Here is a 27894-nt window from a genome sequence, read left to right on the forward strand (position 1 = left end):
TTTTGTTGGTCTCAGTTCTAAAACCATTGCTGTGGTGCTCATTTCCTGTGCTCCCAGAAAGCCAGCAAGGACTTCATTCTTGTGGCAGAAGACTGGAAGCATTCTCTCCTGGGATTAGGACCAGCCCCAGAGAAAAGACCAACAGACGTACAGAAATATCAGGGTTTCCTCAATGAACGTACCCAGGCAAACAAACCTCCCCCACACGCTCAGAACTTGTAACCATCTTTCGAGGCCCCTGCTCTACAGTATCAACGGGGACAGGGATGATCCACCTTAGATGGGAAGAAAAAATCTCATCGAAAAAGACAGAAATAAACAAATGGGAAGAGTAACCATGAGGAAACAGAGGTGATGCAGGTATTCTGAAGCTCTGATGTCGTCTATCCCTTCCAAGAATCCATAAATTCAATCACACGAGAGAAAACCTCAGACAAACCACAGCTGGGCGGTCGGGGGGGGGCTCTGCAAAGCATCTTGATGTCTTTACTTTTCACGGTTAAAATTTTCATTTGGTTCTTTTAAAATCTGCATGTTTTTCATAATGTCTTTTCCGTGCACTCTACTCCATGTGCTTTCTCTTCAAATGGTTTTTAAAACTTTTTCTTGGAAAATAATTTCAAGCTCAGAGACAAGTTGCAAGAATGGGACAAATGAGCCAACAACGCCTTTTCCAGCGCATTTTTTGCCAGGACAGAATCCAGTCCAGGATTATGTGTTGCATTTAGTTGCCAAGTTTTCAAACAGTTTTATAGACCTGGTTTTAAATCCTTTTCAAATCACTGTCGTTTCTTAGATGCGATTCAGCCCATTTGCCACACCTGCTGACTGCTGCACAGTAGGGGGGTTTCCTCGTGGCCTTCAGCAACATCATGATTTCATGGTCAGCAGGAGTTAACTGCTAAAGGCACCGTGTGTGTACCGCACGTGTGCCCTGGGGTATGAGGCAGGTGGCTTCTATGGTGGATTCTAAGGAGGTCACTGGCTTGGACCATCTTTTGTTTCTCCACTTGGGGTTTCTGCACCATGTAGGTGGCCCACGTGCTGTCAGGCCCAGCGTTCCACTTTCTGGGAGAGGACTCTACTCAGAGCCATTGGGGTAGCAGTTTGCTTCAGTTTCACAAAAGCACAGACCCTTTCAGGCTCGCACGGAACGCAGAGGGCCAGTCCCACAACCCTGCTGCTGTGCGTGGGGCTGTGGCTTTGACTCCCGCCCCCCCAAGGCACAATCTGCTCCCGGCTCCTTTATGGGCACACGGCAACGAGGACCTTCTTCTCTCAAGGGCCTGGATACCATATTTACCTTTCTTGTCTTGGAACGGGACGATGATGCACTCCTCCGTGTCTGGAGCGTGTTATCTGTGCAAACACTCTAGCTCAGCTATCTTGACTGGAGGTCCATTTGCGGCCGCAAGCCTTGGGCGAGCCATGTAATCTCTCTGCTCCTCAATTTCCCCATCAGGAAAATGGGCTTGTTAAAGTAAAAAACAAACGAAGACCAGCCTTGAAAGTTGCCTGAGCAGACAAAACCAGTTTTGTAACCGAGCAGGACCCTACGGGGCCTTCCCGAAGAAGACCACCCCACACACACCCTAACCCCGCCATGTCCTCCACCTGCGTCTTGGCTGTAGAAAAACGTTAGCTTCCTAGGCCTTCCCCAAGTTCCAAAGAGCAAATTTAATCAGAGAAGTGAGAAAATGCAGAAAGGAAAACAGTCAAGCAAAACAAAATAATAGTTTAGCCATTAAACAAAGTCAAGGACCTTTAGTTCCTCCTCAAGGGTTACAGTTAATATTCTGAGCCACGTCCTTCGAGCTGTTTTGCAGATACTGAAAGCCTGACCAGGTGGAAGAAGTTAACTGCATGCTGCCCACAAGCACGTAGACCCCAGACCGGTTGGAACCAGAAGGCTGATGATGTTGACTCCTGATGACCTCACCACTAACCCATCAGAAGAATGTCCACCAGCTGATCACACACCCCACAGCCCCCCTCCCTCACCCTGTCTTTAAAAACCTTCCCTGAAAGCCATTGGAGAGTTTGGGCCTTTGAAGCACTAGCTGCTCTGGACTCCTTGCTTGGCACCTGCAGTAAATAAACGCTTTATTTTCCTTCACCGCAACCCAGTGTCAGGAGATTGGCTTTACTGTGTGCAGGCAAACAGACCCCGGTTTGGTTCGGTGATGGTTTACCTGTACACATAAAATTTAATTTAGCTTATTTTGCAAGAGTAACTTGACCGGGGTCATTCCTTCCTCTGCCTCTGGAAATCGTAAGCACAACTGAAACCGTTTCCCCAAACTGGTATGAGGTAACCAATTTCCTATCATTTAAGAGAATCCTAATATTAGAACCAATCATGGTGAAGAATAAACAGTCACTGCCTCCTCACTATATAACAACGTACCCCGAGGCTTAGTCCATGTTTTGAGAGCTCTTGTTTCAAGAACTGTCTTTTGCACAATCGACTTTCACTAATGGCCACTTTGGTTATTTATGGGTTTACTCCTATTTCTGCCCTTCTGACGGACTGTGTGAGGCTTTACTGCTATTCAATATATGTAACCAAACCTTGTTTAACTTTGCACTATCTAGCCATGGCCATACCAGACCAGAAAAGCAAACACTAGAATACAAAACCACGGTCTTCCCTGGGTGAGGGGTTACAGCTGGTTTTAGTTTTATTTGTGTGTGTGTTTGCGCCTATGCATTTTCTGCAATGAGCATGGGTTACACCGTGATTGGGAAAATAGCAACAAATACTCTTAAAACGACGGGCACCTGGTCAGCTCTTTAAGTGCTGAGCGCCAGCTTGTGTTCAACAAAAGCTTAAAGACCTGAGGGGAATGAACGGACATTTTTGCAGGCGGTGGGGCTGGCTAAGGGGATGGGGGAGGGGGAACATGTTGGAAAGCTGTGTTTCCTGTGCTCCTGTGAACTTGACCTGGTGGGGGGTTGGTACAGATGGGAGCAGACAATCCCAGCATTCTGCCTCACCTGGATCTGAGAAAGCCAAACCTATGAGTCTCAACCCCATTGCTTATTCAGCAATAACAGGTGCTTCCTGTGCGTGGCAGAGAGATTCGGCAGCACAAGCCAGCCACCGCCCTGCCCTCATAGCGCTCAGCTCTAGGGACAAACATCAAGCCCATGACTGCAGAATCTGCTACATAATTGCAACTGTGTTCCATGCTTTCCGGGGCTGCAGAGAACACTGACAGGGGCTAGCCTGGTCCAGCTGGGGAGGGGCCGGAGCATCCTCGGGGTAGGGATGGTGGGAAGAGTCAGCCAGGCACAGGGTAGAGTGGAGGGTCTAGGAGGGTGTCTGGGCCTGGGGCCTGGTGGGAGCGTGTAGGGTTAGATGAGAAGGGGTTGGGCATTGGCTGGTGCGCATGGGAAAGATGGGCTCCCTTTGCTATCCCTAAGAAGTGGCAGGCCTTGGGGGGAAGCCCCCAGATGCCACAGCATCAAGAATACAAAAAGTAGGGCTTCCCTGGTGGCGCAGTGGTTGAGAGTCCGCCTGCCGATGCAGGGGACACGGGTTCGTGCCCCGGTCCGGGAAGATCCCACATGCCGCGGAGTGGCTGGAGAGGCCACAACAGTGAGAGGCCCGCATACCGCAAAAAAAAAAAGAATACAAAAAATAACGGGAATTCCCTGGTGGTCCAGTGGTTAGGACTCCGCGCTTTCACTGCCGAGGGCCCGGGTTCAATCCCTGGTCGGGGAACTGAGATCCCGTAAGCCGCGTGGCACGGCCCACCCCCAGAAAAAAGTGTCAGCATTAAAAACGAAAAGAATACAGAAAATAAGAAAATATAGTTAATATAATTGGCCCCGTGAGGCACGGATGCCAAATAGACAAATACACAAATGAAGAAATACACGTAGCAGGCACCCAGCACCCGCTCCGGGCCAGGCCTTACACCAGGCCCTTTGCGTGCCTGCCGGCATGGGAGCCTCACCGCGGTATTTCCCTGCTGAGAGTTCAGCTAAGCTACTCCATGGTGTTGCCGCCCCGGCACCCAGTTTGTTTGGCGAAGCGGCCTGCAGAAGCCTCACGCTGACAGTACGTCCCTTCATACACGCGCATGCCCTGGACAGCAGCCTGTGGAGTCACCAGCCAACGTATGTGCCTGTGCTCAACGGTCTCCCCTGCCTGTATGCCTTATGCGCCCCTGAGATAAGGCCCCCGTGCAACTTACCAAAACCCCACTCATTCGGCTTGAATTAACCAATCCAGCCCTAGCCTGGGAACCCCAGAGCACTCCACCCACAGACCCTGATAAAGGAATATGCCCCAGGGCCTGCCTCTCTGTCTGCACGCTGCCTTGACCTCTTGTGTGGCCCCTTGAGGCATGCCTCGTACCTCCTCCAAGACCTGTGAGTAATAAACTTCTCTACTTCGGTTTCTCTTGTGGTCTGTTGTTGAATCTCTGCCCACCATCAGATTCCTCAAGCTCCACTCACACGTGTTAATTTCATGAAGTCATAACACTTCCCCCATAACATCTGGGAAGTAAGGAAACACCATGACCACATCACTGCCCGAGGTCACTCGGCAGAGGCAAGGTTTGAACCCAACTCTAAACCCAGAGCCAAGTGCCTAAACTCGCCTCCCCCGAGGTGAATGTGTGAACGGCCCTCCCTATTTTGAGCTTCTGCGTAAGTTCCTCTCAGGCAGGGGGTGGCTTTCTCATGCCCATCCAGCCGCTCCTTCCTCAGCTTCCCTCTGTCCAGGTCCACAGGGCTCAGGAGGCCCAAGTTCCCTTGTACCCTCTCCCCCCCCATCAGAAGAACCATCCTGTAACCCTTCCTGAGGTGGGTTAAGGCCTCTGAAGTGGCGTAAACAGTGACTTCGCCAGACGTCTGCGCATTAGCCTCTCCTGCATCATATTTCAACGTCATCAAATATTCATGGAGTGCTCACGATGCATTAGGAGCTAGACCTGCAAAGAGAGACCTGATGCCTTGGGGAAACATGCAGTTGGAACAGGTCGGTGTTTGCCTCCTCTGTGCCGGGTACTGGGGGTACAGGTGGAATCCAGCAGACAGGGCCTCTGTCTTCTTGGCTCACACCCTGTCTAATGCTGAGTCTAAAAAGTCATTCCATGACTTCTGCCCACCACGTCCTGGGAAGGTTGAGGAGGCCAGGAACTTGTGCTGGAGGCAGCACTGAGGCTCTAGCGGGGAAATGGGTGGGTGACACGATCAGGGCAGTGTCAGGAAACTCAGGTGGCCAGCGTGGAGGCTGGGCTGGAGGGGGGTGAGCCGAGGCGGCGCTAAGGTTGTGCCCAGGCAAGAGGCGTGGGAGCCGGGAGGTGGAGGCAGGGGCGGGGCACAAGGGGCAGGTGCATAGGTGACAGCGCGCTCTCGGGGTGACCTCACGCGAGGAGGCTGAACCCTTTCCAGCTTCCGACCCGGGTCACAGGGCTCAGGAGTCTGACTTGCCGGTGCGGGCGCTGGCCCACGTCCCCACCCCGGTCCTGCAGTCCCGGGGGATCATTCCGACAGCCCCAGTCAGAGAAGGTGTATCTGGAGGGAACCTTCCCGGAGGCCGCCCGGCGTCTGGAGACTCCTGCAGCCAGTTGCGATATTGAGTTGTTTCTGTCCTTCGCAGCAAAAAAAAAACCGGGCAGCGCCGCAGCCGGTCCAGCTGCCTCCGCAGCCTCCCGGAGCACCGGCCCAGCCCACGCATGCGCGGCGCCCACAGCCGCCAGGGACTACAACTCTCGCGGTGCCCCGCGCGCGCCTGCACCCCCGCTCCCACCGCGCCGCTCGCCTCCCGGAAGTGGGGCTCCGGGGGGGCGTCTCCGACCTTTGCGCTGGGGCGGGCCGGCAGGTTTGGGGGAGGCTGCGTGAGCTGGGAAGCCGATGCGGGCGAGCGGCGCTGGAGATGGCTTCGGCTGGAGGCGGCGACTGCGAGGGCGCCGCGCACGAGGCCGACCGTCCTCACCAGCGGCCCTTCTTGATCGGGGTGAGCGGCGGTACCGCGAGCGGCAAGGTAAGGGGCTGGGCGGCGAGGCGGGGCCTGAGTGTCACGCTGGCCCCCTGGGACTCCGGCCTCCGTCCAGAGACAGACCCCAGCCCCTGGCTGCCGAGGTGCCCCCTCCCGGGCGTGGGCTGCGGCCACGGCTGGCCAAGCTTAGGCCGGGGTGCAGGCGGGGAGCGGGGAGCGGGGCGCTGGACCTCGGGCCCCCCCCCCGCAAGCCTCCCGCTGGCCTGGCCTCTCGTGGCCTCCAGGTCCGCGCTGCCCCTGCCAGTGCCCCGAGGCCTTCCCGCCAAGCGCAGCCCCACCCGTCACTGGCTGGGCTGTCACTGGCCGGCCCGTTGGAGCTCGGGGGTCAGGGTGAGCGTCTCCAGGCGGGGATCCTGTTTGTGTGTTCCCAGTCAACTGTGTGCGAGAAGATCATGGAGCTGCTGGGACAGAATGAAGTAGACCACCGGCAGCGGAAGTTGGTCATCCTGAGTCAAGACAGGTTCTATAAGGTCCTGACCACGGAACAGAAGGCCAAGGCCTTGAAGGGACAGTACAATTTCGACCATCCAGGTAGAGACCCTGAGGGTGGGGAGGGAGTGGGGAAGGAGGGCAGACCACGGAGACTGGGTCCAGGGTTGGACCTGGACAGCAGGAGACCTAAGCGGTTCCATGAAATCACGCAGATAACCCGCGGTGGAGCGTCTTTCCCGCGCTCTCTGGGCCCTGGGTGGCCCTGCCGGAGCTCCAGGCTCCCCTGGAGCCAGTCAGGGAGTCTGCGCCTCAAAAGGGCCTTCAGAACCACTTCTCTGCCACGACTATGGTCACGGAGAACGCCATGCGTCTTCCCATGTTAAGGGTCCTCTGCACAGACCGCATCCACTGTGGCCTTTCATTCCGCCACCTGCCCTGGGGCAGAGTCCTCGAGAGGCCAGCAGTGGAAGCAGTGGGTAAACAAGAACCAGAGGCCTTGAAGCTCTGTTTCCTGGTCTGGTCGGGGGCCGGGGGAACAGGTGGAGATGGGGTGGATGAGGAGGAACAGCCAGGCTGCCCCTCCCTGCTGCTACTAGAAGATTCCACCCAGTGGCTGGCTCCCATGTTCATTCCTTTCCAGGGGACACATGGGAAGAAGGTCTGAGAAGCGTCAGTCTGTGTTATTTCCCAGAAATAGAGAGAAGCAGACGCCTAGCCCACCTACCTCCCAGGGCTGGCCGATCCCTGGGTGGTGGCACTGCCCAAGGGCAGCGAGGACAGGTCCACCCTGTGGTTTGCAGAGGGCCCTGCAAATGTAAACTGTAGGGGGCAGCTCCCAGTCCAGCTGTTCCTTAGGGTCACTGGTAGCAGCAGCACCCAGCTGTGCTGACCCCAAGGCAGAGCGAGTCCCCTGCGGTCCCCAGCACCAGGACACAGGCTTGTCTTGCCTTTTGTTCCATCCCTGCAGATGCTTTTGATAACGATTTGATGCACAGAACTCTGAAAAACATTGTGGAGGGCAAAACAGTCGAGGTCCCAATCTATGATTTTGTGACCCACTCAAGGTGAGCAGGTGGTTCCTGGGAGGAGAGGGCTGTGCGCTGGGGGCTGGTGAGGACACCCTCCCGCCACCACGATCTGTCCCCAGCACGGAGTCCACACCCGCGGACTGAAGCTGACGGCGGGCCCCTTCCTGGTCTCACCCTGCAGGTTAGCGGAGACCACGGTGGTCTACCCCGCAGACGTGGTCCTGTTCGAGGGCATCCTGGTCTTCTACAGCCAGGAGATCCGGGACATGTTCCACCTGCGACTCTTTGTGGACACTGACCCTGATGTCAGGCTGTCGCGAAGAGGTAAGGCGGACACAGGCCTCTGTGCCCCTGGCCGGCCCGGCCACGGGTCCCGGGGGTCTGAAGGTCCCCACCCTGCTCCTGTCGCCACAGTTCTCCGGGACGTGCACCGTGGCCGGGAGCTGGAGCAGATCCTGACACAGTACACCACCTTCGTCAAGCCGGCCTTCGAGGAGTTCTGCCTGCCGGTACCGCCTTCCGCTTGCTTGGGGACCTCCTTTTCTCCCTTTTCAGAAGGACCCCCGGTGCCCCGTTCTGTGAGAGCCAAGCCGTGGATGGACGTGGTCTGCTGTATAAATGGAGAAGTTAGCTTCTTGTACCCACGTTCCCGAGGAGCCGTTCTCAGCTGTGAATGTGTCCTCTGTTCGCCCCATCACCCCTTCCCCACTGCCGCCTCCTCGCCGGCCGGCCCCTGCCCGCAGGCTTCACCCCTGGCACCGGCGCCGCCCCCCTCCTGGCCTGTCTGCATCTCTCCAGGGCGCTGCTTCTCCCCTGACCCACACTGTGCATCCTCCCCGCTTAGAACGGTGGCCTCCACAGGGGCAGGGATTTTTGTCTGTTGGCTGCCAAAGTGGTGCCTGGCACACAGTAGGTGCTCAGAAACTTCATCCCTGCCGTGTGTTTCTCTGGGCTGCCTTTGGCTGGCACTGGAAGGCTGGCCGGCCTATAGAGGAGGAATTCACTGCTTGTGGCCATCTGTCTTCCTCGATCTCACAGTCTTCACTGTCACTAGATAGGACTTGCGTAAGGATTTAAAGGGGAATTGAACAATATTTTGCTTCTTAAAGGGAAAAATGAGGCACAAAGGAATTAGAACCAGGATTCCTGCTTTAGATAAACAGGACGAAGGAGTTCTGTTTCTGCTATTTCAAGAAAACCTTTTTTATTTTACATTCATGTTCTCTGAAGTTTCTGGAAAGGGATCAGAAAAGTAAATTGACTGTTTTGCAGTCTCTCTTATTTACAGAAAGACATTTGGCAAAGTAGGTCGTTTACGGGAAAACTCCAGACTCCAGATGTGACCGGGTGCCCCTGGGTGGAAGCAGGCCCACTCTGGGCCGGACCCTCCGTCGCTCCCTCCCCTTTACCTGTAGCCACACAGCGAGCTGACGAGCTGGCCGTGTGCCCCGCGTCCCCGAAGGGAAGACCTTCCTCAGCTCTGCTGGGCTCCACCCCCCTGCCCCCCGCAGCCCACTGTCCACAGCCCCACGGGAGGCAGCCCTGGCCCTCTCGTGCTCACGTCTCCCGTGGGTCTCCACTGCCTGCAGACACAGCTGCCCCAGGACTTGGCTAATCTGTGTGACAGGCCTCCTTGGCCCACATCCACACGCTGGCGACACTCAGCGGTCTGCAGGGCTGTCTCTGGGCCCAGACCGTTTCCTCCCTTGCCTCCCTCCGCTGCTTCAGATTCGGCGCCCTCAGCAGCATCTGGTTGGGGTCCCTCCTCGGTGGTGCCACAGGGTGCCCAACAGGGAGTGAGTTCCTCGGCGTGGGAGCAGATGAGGGGCGGGGAAGGAAGGGGAGCAGGTCCTCGCGTGCAGCGCAGCCCTGCTGTCACAGGGTCAAGAACCCTGTGTGTAGTGGGAGGGTGCCCCACTTCACTCGGCCCAGAGAACCAGGTGGTCAGCACAGAGAACTGGCCCCTATAGCAGTGCTCATGAGAGACAAGCATCTCAGAGACGCTGGGAGACAAGTGCTGTTAGAGCTTGTCTCAGCTCAGCTTCCCTCACTTCTGGGGTCACCGTCTCTCACCTGGTTGACAGATACCCTGAATCCCTGCCCCCCCATCTGCCGTGACGGGCCCGGGCTTGCTTCCCTGCATCTAGCCCCAAGCAAGCTGAAACCATCTGGGGGACAGATCCTTACGAGACTTTCCTTTTCTTGCCTTGCAGACGAAGAAGTACGCTGATGTGATAATCCCTCGAGGGGTTGACAATATGGGTAAGGACCAGGCCTGCCGGCTGCCCCCACTCCTCCCAGGACCAGGAGGCAGGCACTGCCCATCCTGTCGTGGTTACTGAGACACCCCCAGCGCGTGAGGCCTGTCTGTGTACATCTGGGGCACAGGTTTCAAATGTACTTGGAAAAACAGTTAACACATTGTACACGTTAAACTGACACAATGCATTATGTCAATTATATCTCCGGGAAGCTGGTGGGAAAAAAAAAATATATATATGGAAAACTGACAGGGAGTCACTCATTAGCAGAAGGTATCTTAACCAGAGTTAGTTAACAGAAACCCTCGCCGACCGAGCCAGGTAGGTTTTATTGTGCTCAGGCCCCAGTGTGCACTTGTCTGTCTGCTGAGACTCAGCGCCACACAGATGCTTCAGGGAGGAAAACTGTGTGCTTCACCAGTAACGCCAGGTTGGCGCTGGGCGGGCATCGCTCCCGGCGTGTTGCGATGGAGAGTGGGGGCAGCTGACCCAGCTCTGTCTGTCTCTGCTGCAGTGGCCATCAACCTTATCGTGCAGCACATCCAAGACATCCTCAATGGCGACATCTGCAAGTGGCATCGCGGAGGGTCCAACGGGCGCAGCTGCAAGAGGACGTTTCCTGAGCCGGGAGACCACCCCGCAGTGCTGACCTCTGGCAAACGGTCGCACCTGGAGTCCAGCAGCAGGCCCCACTGAGGAGTGGGGTGCTCAGCTCCCGCGGGTCCAGAGATGCCCCCCTGCCCCTAAACACACAACCGTGGCCGGGGTGGTGCTGGAGTCCAGGCGTCCCTCGCTAATTCAGGAAACCTGGACGAGTTATTCAGACTGGGTCTGACAGGATGTCTGCAGGCAGCCCTGACCTTTCCACCCGCTTCCTCACATCACAGAGGCTTAAAGGTCTCTTTAGTTACTGAGAAACGCCACAGAACGTGTGGTGAGCGAGTCACATATTTGGGGAACGTTGAAGAAATAGCCCGGACGCTGTGATTTTGACGGTGAACCCACAGCAAGAGAGACTAGTATGATCTGGTTCACACACGTGTAACTGAAAAGTGTGAAGAGGTAACTCTCTTCCTTTTTCTGCGTTATACAACCACATGTTTTCTGTTGTAGTCCGTCTCCTGACACCATGCTCGCTGTGACCTAGTAACCCAACATCATGACCCACCAGCAGGGCTGTGCTCCTGGTACACACTGACCTGGTACACCAGGGGCCATAGACAGGCTTCCTTCCTTCCGGCCTGTGCTCGGAAGGCAGAGCCAGGAGGGAGCCCTGGGGAGCAAGCTTTTCCTTAACCAGCACCAAGCACAGGCGGGGCCCCCGCTTGCCCAGCCCGAGTCCGCCTGCTTGGGGGTCTGCCTTCCGGCGGGCACAGCGTCCTCACGCAGGCCTACTCACAGCCCCTGAGCCCAGGCCGCTGTCTGGACAGGTCTTTCCTGGTGTCGCCCTCGGCCAGGTCAAGGGCACGTCACCTCCAGTCAAGGCGTCTGTGGACCAGAGAGGCGTGAGCAGATGCCGCGGCCCAAAGGTGGCCGGTCTCCTGTGCTCACGCAGCGTCCGCGCCTCACAATCAGTCATGGTCTTGTCCTCGTTTGTCCTCCCTCCCACGTGGCTGTTTCTGTAAAAGCCACCAGCTGTCGAGTTCTAACTGTAGTTACACAGAGACATCAGTTGAGCTCAGCTGAGCACGGTGGCTGGTTTCTGATGACTGTGAAAGTTTTGTCAAACTTACTGTGCCCTTTCGGAGAGAGATCCAATAAATAATACCAAATATGAATGTCACTTTGTCCCTTTTTAATTACATTAAGAAAAGGCAAATTTAGGACGAGGAAATGTATGGATAACACAAACCCTGACGGTTAGGAGGCTAGTCGCTCACGCACCTCTCAGCAGGCTCTCCGGGCAGCGGTTAAAGAGTCAGCGATGGCGAGGAGGAACGGCCAGCCTTGCACAACCTCCTCAGGCCGGCGTTGCAATAGCTCGTGTGCCCCTGAACCGTGAGGGTGACTCCCCGCGGCCTCACGGGGTCAGCAGGTCAGCGGGCCAGTCAGCCAAAGCCCACCGCCAGCCTCTGACAGCAAGACCGGGGCCTCGTCTGGTTCGCCCCAAGCCGGCCCCTCCCTGCCTCCATCTAGGCCGACAGGAGCCCCACGCCGGCCGCTCCACACTCAGCTAGTTCACGGGGCTCCTAGGAGTCAGCAGACGTGGAGGGCGCTGATCTTTATGGTCCGGGGGAAAACAGACTTTGCTCAAAACGAGGTGCTCGTCAGAGGACTGTTTCAACAGCGAAACCAGAACAGAACCCCTGCCGAGCCTGAGTCCCCACCAATCTCAGAGCCACTCTGCGTTGTCAGAAGGAAACGTGCTCACAAAAGACGGTTCTACTTTGTCCTGACCCGGCCCTGCCGTCCGTCACTGTGTCCGCATCCTACTAGTTTTTCCGGATCAGGATATCCCAGCTGTCTTTCCAGCGAAGGGCCTTGAGTTCGCTGGGTGAGAGTGACCTGTCCCCGTAGGTTAGCGGGCGCAGCGTGTTGGACACATGACAGGCAGAGGCAAACCATGCCACGACCAGCGCGCCGAAGAGGCTCCTCTGGAGCTGGGACCTGCCGGCCCAGGGCAGAGCACGGGCGTGGGGAGGCCGGCCCGTCCCCACCACGATGTCCTCTGGGCATCCGTCGCCCACGTGGTCACCTACCCCGGCCTTTCCTTCCTCCGGCCACCCCCTGCCTGACCATCAGCCCTCACCACGTCCTGCCCGATGCGCTAAGCCCCACTCTCCTCATTCGCTCTTCTTCCAGAATTCCACAGCTTCTGCTCCATCTAAGGTCGGATGCCGGGGTATTGCCCCCGAACCCCCCGTGAGCAGAGTGCAGCCCTCCTGACGTACTACGAGGCTCCTGGGGACCAAAGAGAGAGGGCTCCCCCTCTGCCCTGGCCTCCCGAACTCGCTCCGGTTTACAAAGCTTCCTGGTTTCTCTCTGCCATGCACCACGCAGTCCGGCCACGAACCACCGGCTGCTCCGGGTCACGCCCCATGTTTCCCTGTCCTTCTCTTTGCTCCTGGTGCTCTCCAGGCCCAAAGGGCCTTCCCCATCTCCCGTGCACATCAGCCACCTTCCTCTCCCGGCAGCCTTCGTTAGCTTCATCCTCTGAACCCCTGCAGAGCCTTGCTTGTGATCCTGACCCCATCTGCATCACACTGGAATCACCATTCAAGACACCCCTGGACCCATACCCCCAGGGGGGCGTGGCTGCCAAGGCCCCGTACCTGCACAGGTGGTCGCTGACGTGCTCCAAGACCACAGGAAGCAGCAGGATCTGGAAGGTGAGTGCGGGCAGGTAGTGGTAGAGGAACAGCGTCTTCTCCATCATGAAGAAGGGCACGTAGTTCACGGCCCAGCCCCCGGCGCACAGAGCCCCGGCCAGTGCCCAGCGCAGCCAGCAATCTGTGGGAAAAGGTCATCTCGAGCCGGCGCTGCTGACGGTCCAGCTGGGAAGCTCCCGGCGGTCCAGCAGGCCGGCCTCCTCATCCGCAAGGTACACGCGAGCTCCAGCTCCTGATTTCTCTGTGTCCCCTCCCAGCCTTCCCACATTTCTGGAGGAAGGACAGACTGTGTCCTAAGAACCTCCTGTAACTTCCTGCTGGTACTACCGTCCCCTTCCTGAGAAATGCCAGCTTCCTGGGGGCCAGGCTCAGCTTATTCCCGACTGCCTGCTGGCCTTGGCTCACCCGGAGATTCCGAGCTGGGTCTCACTACTCAGGGAGCAGTGGAGGGGCTGGACCCGTGCACCCGCCCAGGAAAGCCGGGAGTCGGTGGAGAGAATGACCAGCTCAGAGCTGAGCCCAGAGAAGGCGCCTCCCTGCCCCTGATGGCCTTCGGGGCCCGGCCCTGCCCTGGGTGTTTGCTCCTTTCCTGTTTCAGGATGGTCTGAATGGGGTCTCTGTCCTTGCAAACCACCACCCTTGACTAAGTGCCCGCTGGCGCCTCTGTCCCATCAGCCACTTCCAGGGTGTCAGGCAATTCCTGCCCGACACCTGCACGTCCCCGGAGAAGCCTTGAAGGCGATGCGGGGACTGGACTGCAACATGCTGTCTCTGGGGAAGAGACAGAAGTTCCCTCGAGGCAGAAACAAAGAGGTGGCCTCAAGGCCCTGCTTGCTGGTGCGGCCGGGCTGACACCCGAAGCACAAGGATCTCCCGTCAGAACCAGAAAGAGTGGGCGTGAGACACGTGTGGGCAGCTGCACGGACCCTCAGGGAGGTCGCAGACTCTTCTTCGGCGTCTGAACAGGTACCAGATGAAGAGCAGGGCGTACACCAGGGTGGCGAGGCTGGCCGAGGCCCAGATCACGATGTTTCCGAGCAGGTGGATCTGTGCCTGCGGGCGCACAGAGAGACCCTGTCACCTCAGCCAAGACGCCACAGCCCAGAGCAGACACGGGCACCACCACACCCTCCGCCCTCGCTGCCGGGACGGACGTGCGAAGGTTCTCAGCTCCGTAAGCTGAAACTGAGAGCCGGGAGTAGACGGGATTCTGTTCTGACAACAGAGCTGCTCCCAGGGGGCTGATGCAGACGCTCATCTCAGACCCCGCTTCCCAGCGAGCCGTGGCCCCCCACTTCCGGGGGGGAGGAAAAGGGTGAGCATCTTGAGCACATACCCCCCCTCAGCAGGTGATTACTGGGCACCCGCTACGTGCTGCGTTTGCTCTCCCAGGTGAAGAGAGACGATGCACAGGGACACAGAGCACTGACCGGCCCAGACACCATGTGCCACACGGGAAATCAAGCAGGGCTGTTTCAAAAACCACGTCTGCCAGAGAAGGGGAGCCATGCGCTCCCACCGCAGCCACCAAGCCTGGTTTCCCTCGACCTGTGGACAAGCTAGGACCCGACTCCTTGGCATCTCAGGGGAGCTCTGGCCTCGAGCTGCCAAAGCACTAAAAACAGGTCCCAGGCTTTTGTTAGGGAAGCGCAAGAAGGCTGGGACTTGGTCGGATGCAACAGCTGCTCTTAACATCACAGAACTCTCAGGCGCAAGACAGCTCTGCCGCACAGACGCTCTGCTTACACTGGTCCTGGGGTGCAGCCAGTAGGCGATGTTGGTGTCTAGCATGACCCAGTCCAGCGGCGTGGAGCTGTATTTGTGTTCGGAATCGTCGCTTCTCACTGTCAGCATCCGCCACTGCGGAAAGCAGAGGCCGCTGGGAGTCACACGGACAGCCAGCCGCCTTCATCGCTCAGGGATCTGCCAGGGGGCAGAGTAAACCGCTGCCCCTCTCACGTGGGCGTCCGACCTCAAGTTCATCTAGATCATGCCACAGAGGCAGCGCAACGGGCCGATGAGCCCAGGAGGCGCCTACCCCTGGGCTCCGGTCGCCTCGTCTGTTTAAGGGATGGGACTGGGCACTAAGGGTGCTTTTAGATTTGGGACCCTGAGTCCTCTGGGGCTGCACCGTGTTGACCGTGGCCCGTCCTGCCCTGACCTGCGTGCAGTGTCACTCTGCTGCACAGTCTCCTTGGCTCCTGACTGTTCCTGCCGGCAAAGCCACAAGGCAGGACAGCCAGGAGGCAGGGGACCGACAGTGCCAGGCGAGTACTTAGAGTGGACAGAGGGAAATGCTCCCTCCCTGCCGAGTCAGGTCCCGGTTTAAAGGCTGACACTGGGCAGGCGGGAGTTCTACAGACTGCAGTGCCTGCCCTGGCGAGGAGCCAGCACCCAGTGGGCAAGGTCGCCCACCCCCCCGCCCGCCTGTCACCTGCAGCTCCGAGAATCTGGCCATGAAGCTGAGGTTTCTGCTGACGTCCGTCTGCGTAGGGGAGTGCAGCTCCAGTTCCCTCTCCTTCTGCTCCTGGCCTGGCAGACACACCAGAACCCACAAGATACAAGCAGAACCAGGTCAGGGAGCTCCCAGTGGCAGCGCCAGCTGCTTTCCAAACAACCCGCCAGGACTCAGAGTGCGCCTCTCCACGTGGCTCTCCCCACAGCACACGGCCCACCCACCCGCTCAGCACCCTTCAAGTCAGAAAGCTCGGCTTGCCCTGCCTTCCAGGGACACCCGCCCCCACCCCGAGTCCTATCACCGCTCCAGCTACAGGGGGAGGGCGAGGGTCTGCAGCGGAGCACGGAGCGCACGCGGCCCCTCCCACGCGGCCGGGGCTCACTCCTGCCGTAGCGGTGTTCCTCCACGCTCCACACGGTGCTCCCGTGGTAGCCCCGGGACAGCTGCTCCCCGACCACCTCCAGCTGCCGAAAGCCCCAGTCCGGGAGGGGCGCCCCGCTCAGCTGGCGAAGAGAAGTGGGGAGGGTGTGAGGGCGGGCCCGGCTCAGCCTGGCCCCGGGGCACCCCACCCCGGTCACTTGGCCAGCAGCTGACAAGGGCGGCCGGCTCTGCTCTGGGGAGCGTCACGATAGGGTTCGGTTCTGAGCAGTCACAGAGGGCCCTCACCACTCCCGCAACACGTCATTCTGTCCCACCTGGCAGGACCGTGGGAGGCGGCATCACTGACCTTGAGGATGGCTGAGGTGTTCACATGCACAAAGCGGACCTCTGACACAATGGTCTTCCAGACGTCCGTGTCCGACTCTCTGTTCACGATGTCCTGTAAGAGCAGGTCTGGGCCGTTATTTCACTCTTTTTCAAATTTCCTTAAGTGTAAAACCGAAGACCAGTCACCACGGTGAGACTGACATGGTCTGATATGAGGGGACAGTCCCCCAAGGGGAGCTGACGGCTGATCCCAGACGGTACCATCAACTTTATTGCTGACGCCTGTGCAAGGTGCTGGAGGGGGTGGTCGGGGGAGAGGACACTGCCCTCCTCCAGAGACTGCACAGGGCAGCCTTTTCAGTGGGGACTTAAGGACGGACGCTCACCCTTGAGCTTCTGCAACGCCTGATGCTGCGCAAAGATGGCGCAAAGGAAGGTCAGAGACTGTCCCTGAAAAGATGCCCTTACAGGGCACTCCTGACGCTGGGGAATAGAAAACTAACGTCTGAAGAGCTTGGCGCTGCCATATTTAACTTACTGGAGCCTGGCGATGACCCCGGGAAGTCACGTAGCTACTGACAAGAAAGAACCCGAGGGGCTAAGTGAGGACAGGACGAGGAGGCCAGGCCGGGCCTCACCCTCCGGTCAGCCGTCCTCTCTGCCTGTTCCCGGAGCTTCAGTTCCTGGAAACAGGGGCGTGTGGGGCTCAAAGTGCCACCAGAGGGGCTGAGGAGCAGGAAGGGATCGGCAATGGGCCTTAGCAGCAAGGGGAGTGGGCGGGGCCTCCAGGAGAGTCCTGGTGGTGAGGGGCTGGTGCAACGACTCACATCAGAGGAGCACTGTGGGAGGGGACAGAGGCAGCTGCACAGACACCTACTTGCGGCACAGAGCGCCGGCACAGAGCGCCAGCACAGAGACAGAGGCGGCCTCCCCGGACCCTGGTTTCGCAGAGGGCCAGCAGCGCCTGGCCTCACACCATCGAGAACCCGGCGGGGGGCCAGTGCTATAGGCGTGCAGCCTGTGGGGGCTGAAGGGGAGCCCGGCTCCCCCGGAGGTTAGCCCAGTGCAGCCACTGCACCGCCGCTGCGCTTCTCACGCGTGTCCCTGACTTCAGACGGTCCGACGGCCCAGTGACAGAACCTTCCTCCTGCCACTCTGCCCAGGGCACTGCCTGACCACAGGCCCAGGGCCTAGGAGGGCAGTGCCAGGAATCAACCCCCAGATGGCCCTGCCTGTCCCCAGGGAAACCCTTCTTAATCCCTGGTGAGGGTTGACAAAAGAGGCTCCCAGTGTGCTCAGGGCACTGGTTTGGAGGCCAAACAGTGGGAGGGACCTTCTGCCAGCAATGCCACGTGAGCCCCATACAGAGTGCCCAGCCGTCCATCGTACCATAAGCTCCTTCCTCTGATAGAAGAAAACTACCCAGTTCCCCCTTTCCGTAGAACAGGCAGTCACTTGTCCTAAGGGGCGGCTTAGAACAGGCTGTGCTGCCAGCGCGCACGGTCGCTGGGGTTAGACTCACCAGCCTCCAAAGGTTCTGGGCGGGCATGGAGACATTGTAGTCGATGTAGCAGGACACCTCCTGGGAGTGAGGGCTCAGGGGGGCCGCGACGTCGTGCCTGGAAAACCAAACAGCGCTGCCGAGGGGCTTCCCGAGCTCCTCTGAAAGGCGCTCACTGTGCTCTTACGGGAAAAAGAACGCTCTTCAGGAAACAAAGCCAGTCAGCCTTCAAGCACCGCGGCTGCCACTCCGAGGATGCAGCACGCAGGAGCCGGGTGATAAATCAAACACGAGAGGGCAGACTCTGCAATCATGACATCTCTGGGGGCATCTGGCAGACACCCATCTAAACCGTGGGGCCTGTCATCCCCCTTTCAGAGGACGGGCTGAGCCTGGGAGCTCACCCGGCCAGCCGGCAGCAGCCTGAGGTCAGTTCTCGGAAATGGCTGGGGCGCCACGACTACTATTGGAGGACAACACGCCCAGAAACCCCGGCTCCCCTCGCCCACTAGGAAACCGCGCTTCACCAGACTGCGCGAGGCCTCGCAGAGGAGCCGGGGACCCTGAAGCGAGCAGGAAGTCAGTCTCGAGCGCAGGCCCTGTGAGTGCTACGAATGACACCCAACCAGGGCAGGCACAGCACACAGCAATGCTTTTGCTGCGGGGACATCTCAGCTGACACCTGAATGAAGTGAGCGAGTGGGCCACGGGGTGGGGTGTGTGTGGGGGGACCTGAGTTGAAGAACGTTCCAGGCAGACAGAGCAACTGAAGGCCCCAGGGGGGCTGCACATGGTCATTTTGGGGATAGTGGGGGGCTAGGGTGACTGGAGTCACGGGGCCAGGTCCCGGGGGGCCTGCAGCCAGCGGAGGGGTGGGGTGTGATTCTGAGTGTGACAGTCACACTGGGATCTCCGCAGAGACGTGAGGTCACTGAGTAGAGTGTGTGTTTTTCAGAGGGAGCCGTGGCTGCCGCGTGCAGAAGGGGGCAGGCAGTGGGGTTCCCAGCATTGCAGGACAAAGGGAACGGGGCCTGGGCGGGGCTGGGCGTGCAGAGAGAAGGAAGCGACCTTCGTGGATTTCCCGACACAGCGACTACAGGGGTGGCGGAAGAGGATGAGGATTGAGCAACCAGCTCCTTCCCCGGGAAGCAGAAGGGGAGGCAGAGAGCCCAGGCATCCAGCGGGGAGGCCGGGGCTGGGGCGCGAGTGTGGGGTCACTGAGACCCACGAGATGGCCCGAGAGGCCGGGTGGAAGGAGAGCAGAGGTGGCCCGGGCCCGTCAATATGCGGAGGCTGCCCAGAGGTCAAGCCAGGGAGGGTTCCTGACTCCATCCCCGAGCTGAGATCCTTCCTGAACTCACTTCTCCTTCCCACGGGTCCCCCATCTGCAAGGACACCCACACTTCATTCCAGGCAGGACTCTCCTCATCACCCCGGCCCGTCACCCCGGCCCCCCCCTGCAGGACGGGTGAGAGGCTGCTGTCCCACTCAGATCACTAAGGCTCTCCCCCTACCCTGCGACCACCACTAGGGGTCCCCTGCCCCCCCACCCCGACATCGAGGGCAGAGCCAGGCCAGAGGCAGTGGCGCACAGCAGCGGTCACGCTTTGCTCTGAACAGAGGAGGGGACTCACGTGTTGAGGAGGCGGGTGGTCATGCCGTGCGCCAGCTGCACGATGTCGCCGTGCCGCACAGGCCTCGGGGGGTTGTTCACCACCAGCTGGTGCCTGCAAGAAAGTGCAGCTGCGCTCACGGGGCGGCAGGGGCCCCGGTCCTCGCTCGCGCAACGTGGAATCGCACAGCTGCCCGTCACCGTGTTCCTTGTGTGAGGTGGAAGCGTGTGAAAACACAGCGCGTACGTTTTATTTAACTCTCTTCTGAGACCTCAGGTCACTTTCCAAGCTTCCTGGCGTGGCCCCACTAGTAGCCGCCTTCACACTGACCGCAACTGCGCCATACCTGCTACGAACGCCCGCACCTGCCCCGAAATCCTTCTAACAGACTGTGGCTCCACGTTCGCTCGGTGAAAGTGGCAAGGGCCTGTCAGACCCTCCCCACGGCTGGGAGCTGAGCATCTGGCGGAGCCAGACGGACGTGGCCACCACCCTCAAGTTACTGCACTGAGTGGGAACTAGGGAGCAAACATATGGGCAGCCGGACAGCGGACACGCGGAAGCCAACGGGATGCTGACAGTGGGGAAGGTGGGGAGCCTGGGAGGCGGCCAGGCAGCGTCCCAGAGGGGCTGACTTTCAGGTGCTGAGTAAGAGGCCCTGGTGGGACCCTTCCAGGCTGTGGGGACAGCGGTGCAGAGCCTGTGGCAGGAGCCTGCCTTCCTGCAGAAATGAGGGGCAGGGTGAGCGCTGCGAGGGGAGTGGGGCTGGAGCCGGAGGGCGCGGCCCTGCAGACCAGTTGGGGACTGGATCCGTTCTAAGGGCCGTGGAGCTCGGAGCTCAGGGAGGTGTTTGAGCAGGAGCCTGACCTGACACCTGGGGGGGCTGTGGGGTATCGGGGAGGCAGGCGTGGAAACAGACCAATGGGGGAGACGGACACCCTGACAGCAGAACCAACAGGACTGGCTGGGACTGGAGGTGGGGATGATGGCAGGAAGGCGGGCGTCTGCAGGGCGGCGGGGAGTGGGGGCAGACCACGGGGTGGGGAGAGTCGGGACACGCCTGGCAACACCTGGAGGAGATGCTGGGCTCCTAAGTCCTGGACCGCGGGCTGGCCGGCACAGAGCCGGTCCCAAGGCTTCGCGGACGGGGCATGGACAGAGAGGAGGCCGGGACCAAGGTGAGGTGTCCCCGGACCTGTACTCACCTCCCGGGGTCCTTTACAATCCACCAGTTGTTGACATCCTTGAAGGGGTAGCAGGTCACCTGCTGCTGGTGGGAGCTGCCGCGGCCATTCTCGTATCTGCGAGAAGAGGGTACATCTGCGGGTGGGGCACCAAGGGGCCCGCGGCCTCCCCCTCCCCCCCACCAAGGTCCCTACAGACACCACCCAGTGAGCTGTCCAGATCCATTCACGTCCCAGCGGGGCTGAAGATGTGAGCCCAGGCAGTGCCAGTCCCTCTAGTGGTTTTACACGCAGAAATAACTAGTCTCGTCGATAATCGGGACGTGAGAGCTCAGTTTTTTTGTCTCGCAAACTTACTCACAGAAAGTGAGAGTTGGTAATAGCAAAAATGTGAAAAAACAAAACACGTTATAATCTTCGCATTAAAAACATCACTTTCCTTACATCACGGGGTAGGTGCTCTGGTGGGAATGAAGCCAGCAGGGCACGGGTTGGCCAAAGGCGTTCTTCAGAGTGACCTGGGAACCGTAGGCCACCTCCAGGGGCTGGCCTTGTGTGATCCGCGCCAGTCCCCCCTGAGACAGGAGCAAAGGGGTGGCCGGTGAGAGGGAGAGAGAAAGCGAGAGCGTGACACCTCCGCCAGCCCCTCCGCCAGCCCCTATGACAGCCGGGGTGTATTCCGGGTGGGGGCAGTTATCACTGTATCTCACAATTAGCTACGACTGCATGTGATATAATCCTGACATGTTACGCTGTATGACCACCGACCGGAGGCTGCCCTGGGCCAGGCGCTCACCTAGCCCCTCCCCGCTCGTCCTTGTGGCTTGCAGGATCTCTGCTCTCCCACTACGGGTTGAACCCGGGCCCCAGCAGTGAAAGCGCAGAGTCCTAACCACTGGACTACCAGGGAATTCCCCCCATTCGTCCGTATTTACTTCTTACAGGCATCCTGTGATAAGAGCAATTATGTCCGTCTAACTCTGGGGTGTGGGTGAGTGAAGAAATTTCCCCAGACACACAGAGCTGGCTGTCAGCAGAGCCGGCCCTTAAGAGCAGTTCTGTCCGACTTCAGAGTCTACCTTGCTGACACCACAATTGGAGCATTTTATTATTTTTGCAAAGTTACTTGAGCGAATGCCAGAGTCGCGTTTGTCCTGTGCAGCCTGGCCCCTGCCCAGCAGGTCACACTGCAGAGAGCGGACCCCTCGTTCCCTCCTACACCGTCAGCATGTTCAGAATTCGTGTAGTAGTAGTGAAGCGATGCCTCACTTCTCGTTTTGGTTTTTCCTCTAAGGCCCACTTGCAGTGTTTCGTAAGAAAACTCTGAGTCTAGTGTGGCCTTCTTTCTAGGATGGCTGGGGTGTCACTCTTACCTCCAAGCTGGCCTGGAAGGCACTGGACATGATTTGGTCGTGCGGCCCGGAGCGGCAGAGCAGCAGCAGGTGGACATAGAAGAACAGCAGGTACACGAGGACGGGGATGACCAACAGGGCCACCACTCGGGCGAGCAGGTGACACAGCACACGGACCTGCCAGAGATGGAGGGGACGTCACCCCTGCTTTGGGGAAGGCGGGCCCAGGTCTGTCCCCCTCCGAGGCCTGTCATCAGGCGCTCCCTGCCCCCCGACCCCCCAGGGCCAGCCTCGCCCTGCCCAGGACGTCAGCACCTACGTTTGACAGCGTCTGGTCTCCTATCAGGTGCCAGGCGTGGACAGCGGCAACCCCAAGCACCAGTAAGTATGTGAACACACCCACATACTTGATGCTGAAGGGACACAACAGAGAGAAAGTTAAGACGAGACAAGCACGGAGGACATGGCTGCTGCCCCAGACCCGTGGAGCAAACTCACCCGACCGCACAGGCGCAGGCCACACCCGTCAGTATCAACCAAAACCACCAGCTCGGAGAGAAGGGCCTGGAGCAAAGCACAGAAGCCGAGCTGGGAGATCAGAATGTCTCCCAAAGGCCAGAGAAGGTGCCCCCCTCAGAGATCTCGGGGTCAGCTGGCTGCACCAGGCTCTGGGTGCAAGGAAAGGACTCCTCGTCTCCCCAGAGAGCAGCCAGTCCTGACAGAATTCTCCTTTTTGGCCAGAACATCTTTCCAGTTAGTTTGAGTTACAGAAAGATGAGGATTATTTGTAAAGTCAGCCAAGAGCCAGTCGAGGTGCCTGGGGCGGCTCCTGTGCGTGGAAAGGCATCAGACCTGCTCAGGTCGACCAACCCCCCGGACTCCTCTTTCTTAGTAACTAGGAGAGCACGTCCCATTTTCCATACCCGTGTTTCTGGGAGTTGGAGAACTTCAGGTAAGACAGCACGGCCAACAGGTTGAAAAATATCAACGCTGATTCCAAAAGCATCAGCCTCGACTGAGTGATCAGAGCGTTCTCTGTCGGGGAAATGACACGGGCGTCAGGTGCTGGGCAGCGAGGGCAAACGTCCACAAGAAAGGGCCCTTGTCAAACGTCCCAGAGCGTGAGGGTGGCAAGTTCGGGCTCGGGGTGGCTGGAAGGGGACACGCCCCGGAACCACGAAGGCCACTTCTGAGGTGTGAATCAAGCCTCCCGAGACCTGGGGGACTCTGGGGAAGTCACTGCCCTTCCTGAGCCTTCGTTTTCCTCGTCTGAGAAAAGAAATACAGATTCCGCAGGCCGCCTGGACATTCTAACACTCTGTGGGCACAGGGGCCCAGTTAGGGTCGTCACTCAGCAGACATGAATTCTTTTTATTTTCATCTGACTTAATGTCATTTGTTCATAGACCTGGGCCAAGAGATCCCTTCTGAGGAATACCCACAAGTTCCTGAGTCCATCTCCACTGGTCAAGGCCTAGGAGGCGGGAGTACGGGGTAGCTTCTCATTCAAGGACAGACTTGGTTGCAGGGGGAGGTGCTCACGGCGGGCGCGCGCAGGAGTATCGTTTGGGGCAGCCCCGCTACACATGGCTGCACCTCCATGACGTCACAGTCTGCATACACAGCTCCACAGTCCCCCGGCCTGGGAGTGGGGTGACTCCCAGAGTCCAATCTGGACACACTGGATGTGCGTCCTTCCGTCCTGCGAGCGGCAGACACTGCAGGGGGCACGTCTACTAAACCCTGAGCCCTCCGGGGCCGCACAGACATAAACAAGGGCTGGCGCTGGGATCTTCCCTGCGCCCCACCAGGCCTTACCGATCAGAATCAGAAGAGCGGCCCCCACGGCGGCACAATGAGAGAAGCCGAGCTCCCACACGATCTGGTAGGCCATGGGCACCGACAGGGCCCCCGCAAGGGCCGGCAGCAGGCGCAGGGACCACACGGGCACGTTGGTGCTGTATTCTGGAAGAGAACCACAGCGGGGCTGAAAGCACTGCGCACACACCACCTCCCTACACTGCAGTGTCTTTTCACACAGACTACCAGGCTCACAGACTACAGTGCAAGGCTGGGGGCCCCATCAGGGACGGAGTGTGCAGCCCACGGGCAGGGGCCTTGAGAAGCTCCGTGCGGTCAAGGGCCAGTTCTCAGGAAGTACGGGAGTGATGCCGAGGACTCTGAATGAGTTAATCCTTATTTATAAGTTTACCCATCTATTTCCAAAAACATTGTGGCAACACATAACATTCATACGTACAAAAGATAACGGCAATCAGGTGCCACATATGGCGAGCATGCTATGCGTACCAAAAACCAGGGATAAGATACTTACTGTAACTAAACACTAAGGAATTTACCGGACTTTTTGAAAATCTTTCACTTGTACCCAAACATTTATCACACCTTGGATTCAGAAGAATAAACCACAGTTGTTAATCCCTATGAAAGCTACGACCTCTCCAATCTAATATATGCAAGTTAATAAGGGAAACGAAAACGATACTTTACCTGCTCCAATTCTGTTCCACAAAAAGTTACCATCAAATCCTCCTAAATAACCTAAAACAGAAGATTAATCAGTAACTATCCTGTTCAGTAAATATTTCTGAAGCACCAAACTGCGGCAGTCAATAAGGGAACAATAATAAAGAATAAGACACCGCTTCTGCCCTGAAGAAAGTTCACCTATAAGTGTTAAAGGGCCACCTCTCTTACTAATGAATCCTACCTCCCAAGGCCAGCAGCATGTGGCCAAACGGTGGTCCGCTGCCATCCAAAAAGAAGATCCGCTTCATGTAAAAAGAGATGTACTGCCCATAATACACTTCATCAAAACTGCAAAGCAAACCCATGTTATAGTCAACTGGAAACCTTAACCGTACACAAAAGGCACGAGGATAAATGCACACCTGTGTCTCCAAAGGACTTTGCAGAGTGACCAGCAAAGGTCAGACTTTTGCCCCAACTATGAAGACACGTGTGCAGCATCACACACCCATAAGGACAGGAAGGGAAACGCCCCACGAAAGTTGGGAATTCAGGAGGCTTTCCTGACACAGGTTCTATTTCTCTCCCTATGTTTGGGTTTAGGGTGTACTGTGAGCCAGTCTCCAAAAGGCCTCCTGAACGCAAAGCTAGTCTGCCTGTCCACCAGCGTGCCTGCAGCTAAGAGACGGAATCAGACCTGGTGACCCGACAAAACAGGTGTAAAAGGGAGGCATGCAGGCGCCAGCCGCAACAAACCTCTTTCAATCAGGGACTTTCACTGACATTAAGGAACTGCTGGCAACTTGTTAGGTGTGATGATGCTACTGCGGTCACGTGATTTTTAAGAATCCTGATCTTTTAGAGATAGATACTGAATTGTTTACAAATGAAACACAGTGTTTATGATGTGCTTCAAAAAAATCCACTGCAGGGAAGGGGTTGGCTATGAGCTGGTAACTGTTGAAGCTGGGTGATGAATATACCATTCGCTGTATGTGTGTATCTGTTTGACATTTGCCATAATAAAAAGTTAAGTGAAAAGGAACACATGTATTAATCAGATGATGAACAGCCCTTTAATAATAACAGCAATCATTTCCCATTACGACAAAGAACACACTCTTGTATCAGTGCGGACTCACTTCCAAATTCCTCAATCTTAAGCCCTCCACTCTCCAGACTGTCAAAGGTCACCCAAGGCTACTGCACCCACTCCTGACCTACGGGGCAAGACCAAACAGGTGGCCTCTGCAGGGGCTGTCCTGGGGACAAGCTGGTCTCTCCTCTAACTGCCAAAGACACCCATCACCAGGAAGCCCGGAATTTTACTCTCCCGTTTACGCTGTTCAAAAAGGCACTTCCTGTCACCAATGCACTGAACAAATTACGGTTCCTTCCGATGCACCCAAAATGGAGTTGCCTGGCTTACACCACGGCCCTTGGATAGGCAAGCTGCCATAGTCGGCTCAGCAACCCCACCGCGGTCAGAGCCACGACATTCAAGTTGATGTCAGCTGTCACCACCACAGGGCGCTGCAAAAATCCCAGCATCTCGTAGAACAGCGGGCCGGGGACGATGCCCTGGAAAAGCAGGGAAGAGCTGTCGTCAGAACACAGGTGGCCCCCTGAAGGCTCGAAAGACGCTGTGACAAGACCCTGCTTTCACGAGCGGTCAACCGAGGTGGGAATCTGAGGACTCAATATTCACTCACTCCACCAACACCTGCTGGGCACTTCCGGTCAATGAGGCGGCCTCCTGGCCCCTCCCCACCGAGGCAGTGTGGCCAGCTTACAGCGCGGTGACCTCCACCCCCTGAGGCTCAGAGCCTCCACCTCTGCGCCAAGATCCTCCCTCCCCTCCCCTCCCGCCGCGGGCCAGCACCGTCCCCTGGGCGCCCCCTTTCTCACCCCGAGGGCGCATCTGCACTGGGCAACCCCGTTTCCTCCCCCGAGGCTCCACTTTTCTTAAGGCTGCATCTGCCTTGGGCACCGCCTTTCCCGCATCAAAGCTGCATCTGGCCTTCGGCGGTCCCCTTCTATTCTCAAGGCTGCATCTGCCCTGGAGGCCCGCTTCTCTCCCTGCAGCTACATCTGCCCTGAGCACCCCCTTCTCTCCAGAGACCCTGTCTGCCCTGGGAGGCCCCCACTCCTCTTCCCGGCACTCCCCTTTCTCTCCCGCAGGCCGCTATCTTTCCCGAAGGTTTCACCTGCGCCTCGGACGCCCCCTTCCCCCGGCACACCTGCCCCGGCCCCACCCCCGGGCCAGGCAAGACCTGCCGCCCCCCGCCACAGTGCCCCACAGACCGCGCACGCGCGTTCCGCACTGACTCTCCCGCTTGCGCCTGGGCTCTGGTCCACAGCGCCCCGAACGTACTCGCGTTTCTTCCAGTCTCCTCAGAGCCGCTCCCCGCGCCGGGCCACGCCTCGGACGCCTGAGGGCCGCGGGCTGGGGCGCGGACCGTCGGGGACGAGGCCGCTCGGCACTCTTCGCCGCCCACTAGCCCGCTCGACGCTCGATTCGCCGCGCCTGCGGGGCCCGCCGGGGGTGAAGCGCGCGTGCGCACTGGGCGAGAGTGGCGCGCTTGCGCACTGGGCGAGCCCAGACCCGGACTCGAAGGGTGTGCAGCAGACCGTCAGCTGTCTGTGATTCACGGCTGGGCAACCCAGGGTTCCTGGGCACACTAGACACACGTCTGCCTTTTTAAGACGACACAGTGGGACCGTATGGGCATTTTGCTCAGTGTGGCGCGGACGCCACCCCACCCTCCGGCCCGCGCGGCCCAGCCGAGCCTGCTCTGCAGCGGGACACGGCTCCAGGTCAAGGGAGTGACCCGGACGGTTAACCGGCACGAAGGCAACTCTGCTGCCCAGCCCCACCCCTTCTTCCTCCCCTCGTCTATATGGGAGTTAATACTCGTGGACAGAAGGGTACTGCAGGTTTAATAACTGGCATTATGGTTCTTTCCTGTTTTCCCATGTCCGTCACCCAGCATTAGCGCAGTGCAGGTGACTCTGACTTACCCGGGTTGTGGGGAGAGAGGGAGCGCGGGCTCACCTGCGCCTGCGGCCGGAGGGCGTCCTGGGCCCGGGCTCTCAGCCTGTGGTCTTTGATACGAAAGCAGGGGCCGTCTGGTCTCGAGTATCCAGAGCTTCCCTCCTGCGGGCCCTCGGGCTCCTTCGCGGTCAGGCCCCTGGAGGTCTGTGGACCGCCGGTCCCCAGGAGCAGGGAATCCAGGGGGTGGGTGTGGCCCTGAGAGCTGCAGGGCGCGCCCTACCCGGGTCCCCTGCTTCCACAGTGGAGAGGCTCAGAAGGAATCAGCCGGCGGGGTTTCCTTTTGGAAAGTGTTGAATTTACTCGGGCATAATTTATAAGTTTCCTACATTCTTACCTGGGACCAGGCACCGGGCTGGGTGCTGCCCATGACCTCTGTGCATGCACACTACCCCACGACGTAGCTACTGTTTACAACCCACGTTTTACAATTATGGAAATTGTGACTCTGAATGAAGTGTCCTTCCCAA

At 58.3% G+C, this 27894-nt stretch overlaps 2 protein-coding genes across 8 annotated transcripts; one reads left to right on the forward strand and one right to left on the reverse strand.

Moving 5' to 3' along the window:
* The first annotated feature begins 5762 nt into the window (after positions 1 to 5762).
* UCK1 (uridine-cytidine kinase 1) lies at positions 5763 to 12141 on the forward strand. 3 transcript variants are annotated; one of them, XM_082655984.1, is made up of 7 exons: positions 5763 to 6001; positions 6388 to 6547; positions 7416 to 7512; positions 7658 to 7800; positions 7891 to 7985; positions 9690 to 9738; positions 10222 to 12141. In XM_082655984.1, the coding sequence occupies exons 1-7, from the start codon at positions 5894 to 5896 to the stop codon at positions 10431 to 10433; spliced, it is 864 nt and encodes a 287-aa protein (XP_082512110.1). In that variant the 5' UTR covers positions 5763 to 5893; the 3' UTR covers positions 10434 to 12141. The 3 variants fall into 3 exon arrangements, with proteins under 3 accessions (XP_082512110.1, XP_082512109.1, XP_082512108.1); XM_082655983.1 differs by having other exon boundaries at positions 10275 to 12141; XM_082655982.1 differs by having other exon boundaries at positions 10252 to 12138.
* On the reverse strand, positions 10151 to 26857 carry POMT1 (protein O-mannosyltransferase 1). 5 transcript variants are annotated; one of them, XM_082655979.1, is made up of 20 exons: positions 26747 to 26857; positions 25802 to 25953; positions 24614 to 24720; positions 24394 to 24444; positions 23701 to 23847; positions 22806 to 22917; positions 22381 to 22446; positions 22202 to 22295; positions 21904 to 22059; positions 20975 to 21105; positions 20552 to 20647; positions 19368 to 19460; positions 17755 to 17851; positions 16252 to 16344; positions 15907 to 16027; positions 15501 to 15598; positions 14813 to 14926; positions 13993 to 14119; positions 13010 to 13187; positions 10151 to 10339 (listed from the first exon to the last, which is right to left on the reverse strand). In XM_082655979.1, the coding sequence occupies exons 2-20, from the start codon at positions 25921 to 25923 to the stop codon at positions 10291 to 10293; spliced, it is 2052 nt and encodes a 683-aa protein (XP_082512105.1). In that variant the 5' UTR covers positions 25924 to 25953; positions 26747 to 26857; the 3' UTR covers positions 10151 to 10290. The 5 variants fall into 5 exon arrangements, with proteins under 5 accessions (XP_082512105.1, XP_082512104.1, XP_082512107.1 ...); XM_082655978.1 differs by lacking the exon at positions 10151 to 10339 and adding an exon at positions 12142 to 12344; XM_082655980.1 differs by lacking the exon at positions 10151 to 10339 and adding an exon at positions 12739 to 12920.
* Between the last annotated feature and the right edge of the window lie 1037 nt (positions 26858 to 27894).

This window comes from Grampus griseus (assembly GCF_964374135.1).
Source record: "Grampus griseus genome assembly, chromosome: 6".
In the NCBI taxonomy this organism is placed as follows: domain Eukaryota; kingdom Metazoa; phylum Chordata; class Mammalia; order Artiodactyla; family Delphinidae; genus Grampus; species Grampus griseus.

Excerpts from the sequence above, each read along its gene's own strand:
- POMT1 (XM_082655977.1), bottom strand. The coding sequence starts at position 25,923 with ATGCTGGGATTTTTGCAGCGCCCTGTGGTGGTGACAGCTGACATCAAC. Across the intron at positions 16,028-16,251 it reads ACACCTCAGCCATCCTCAAG|CTGAGCGGGGCGCCCCTCCC; the intron begins GTCAGTGATGCC and ends TCTCTTCGCCAG. Across the intron at positions 15,599-15,906 it reads GGAACACCGCTACGGCAGGA|GCCAGGAGCAGAAGGAGAGG; the intron begins GTGAGCCCCGGC and ends TGTGTCTGCCAG.
- UCK1 (XM_082655984.1), top strand. The coding sequence starts at position 5,894 with ATGGCTTCGGCTGGAGGCGGCGACTGCGAGGGCGCCGCGCACGAGGCC. Across the intron at positions 6,002-6,387 it reads GCGGTACCGCGAGCGGCAAG|TCAACTGTGTGCGAGAAGAT; the intron begins GTAAGGGGCTGG and ends GTGTGTTCCCAG. Across the intron at positions 7,801-7,890 it reads TGTCAGGCTGTCGCGAAGAG|TTCTCCGGGACGTGCACCGT; the intron begins GTAAGGCGGACA and ends CTGTCGCCACAG.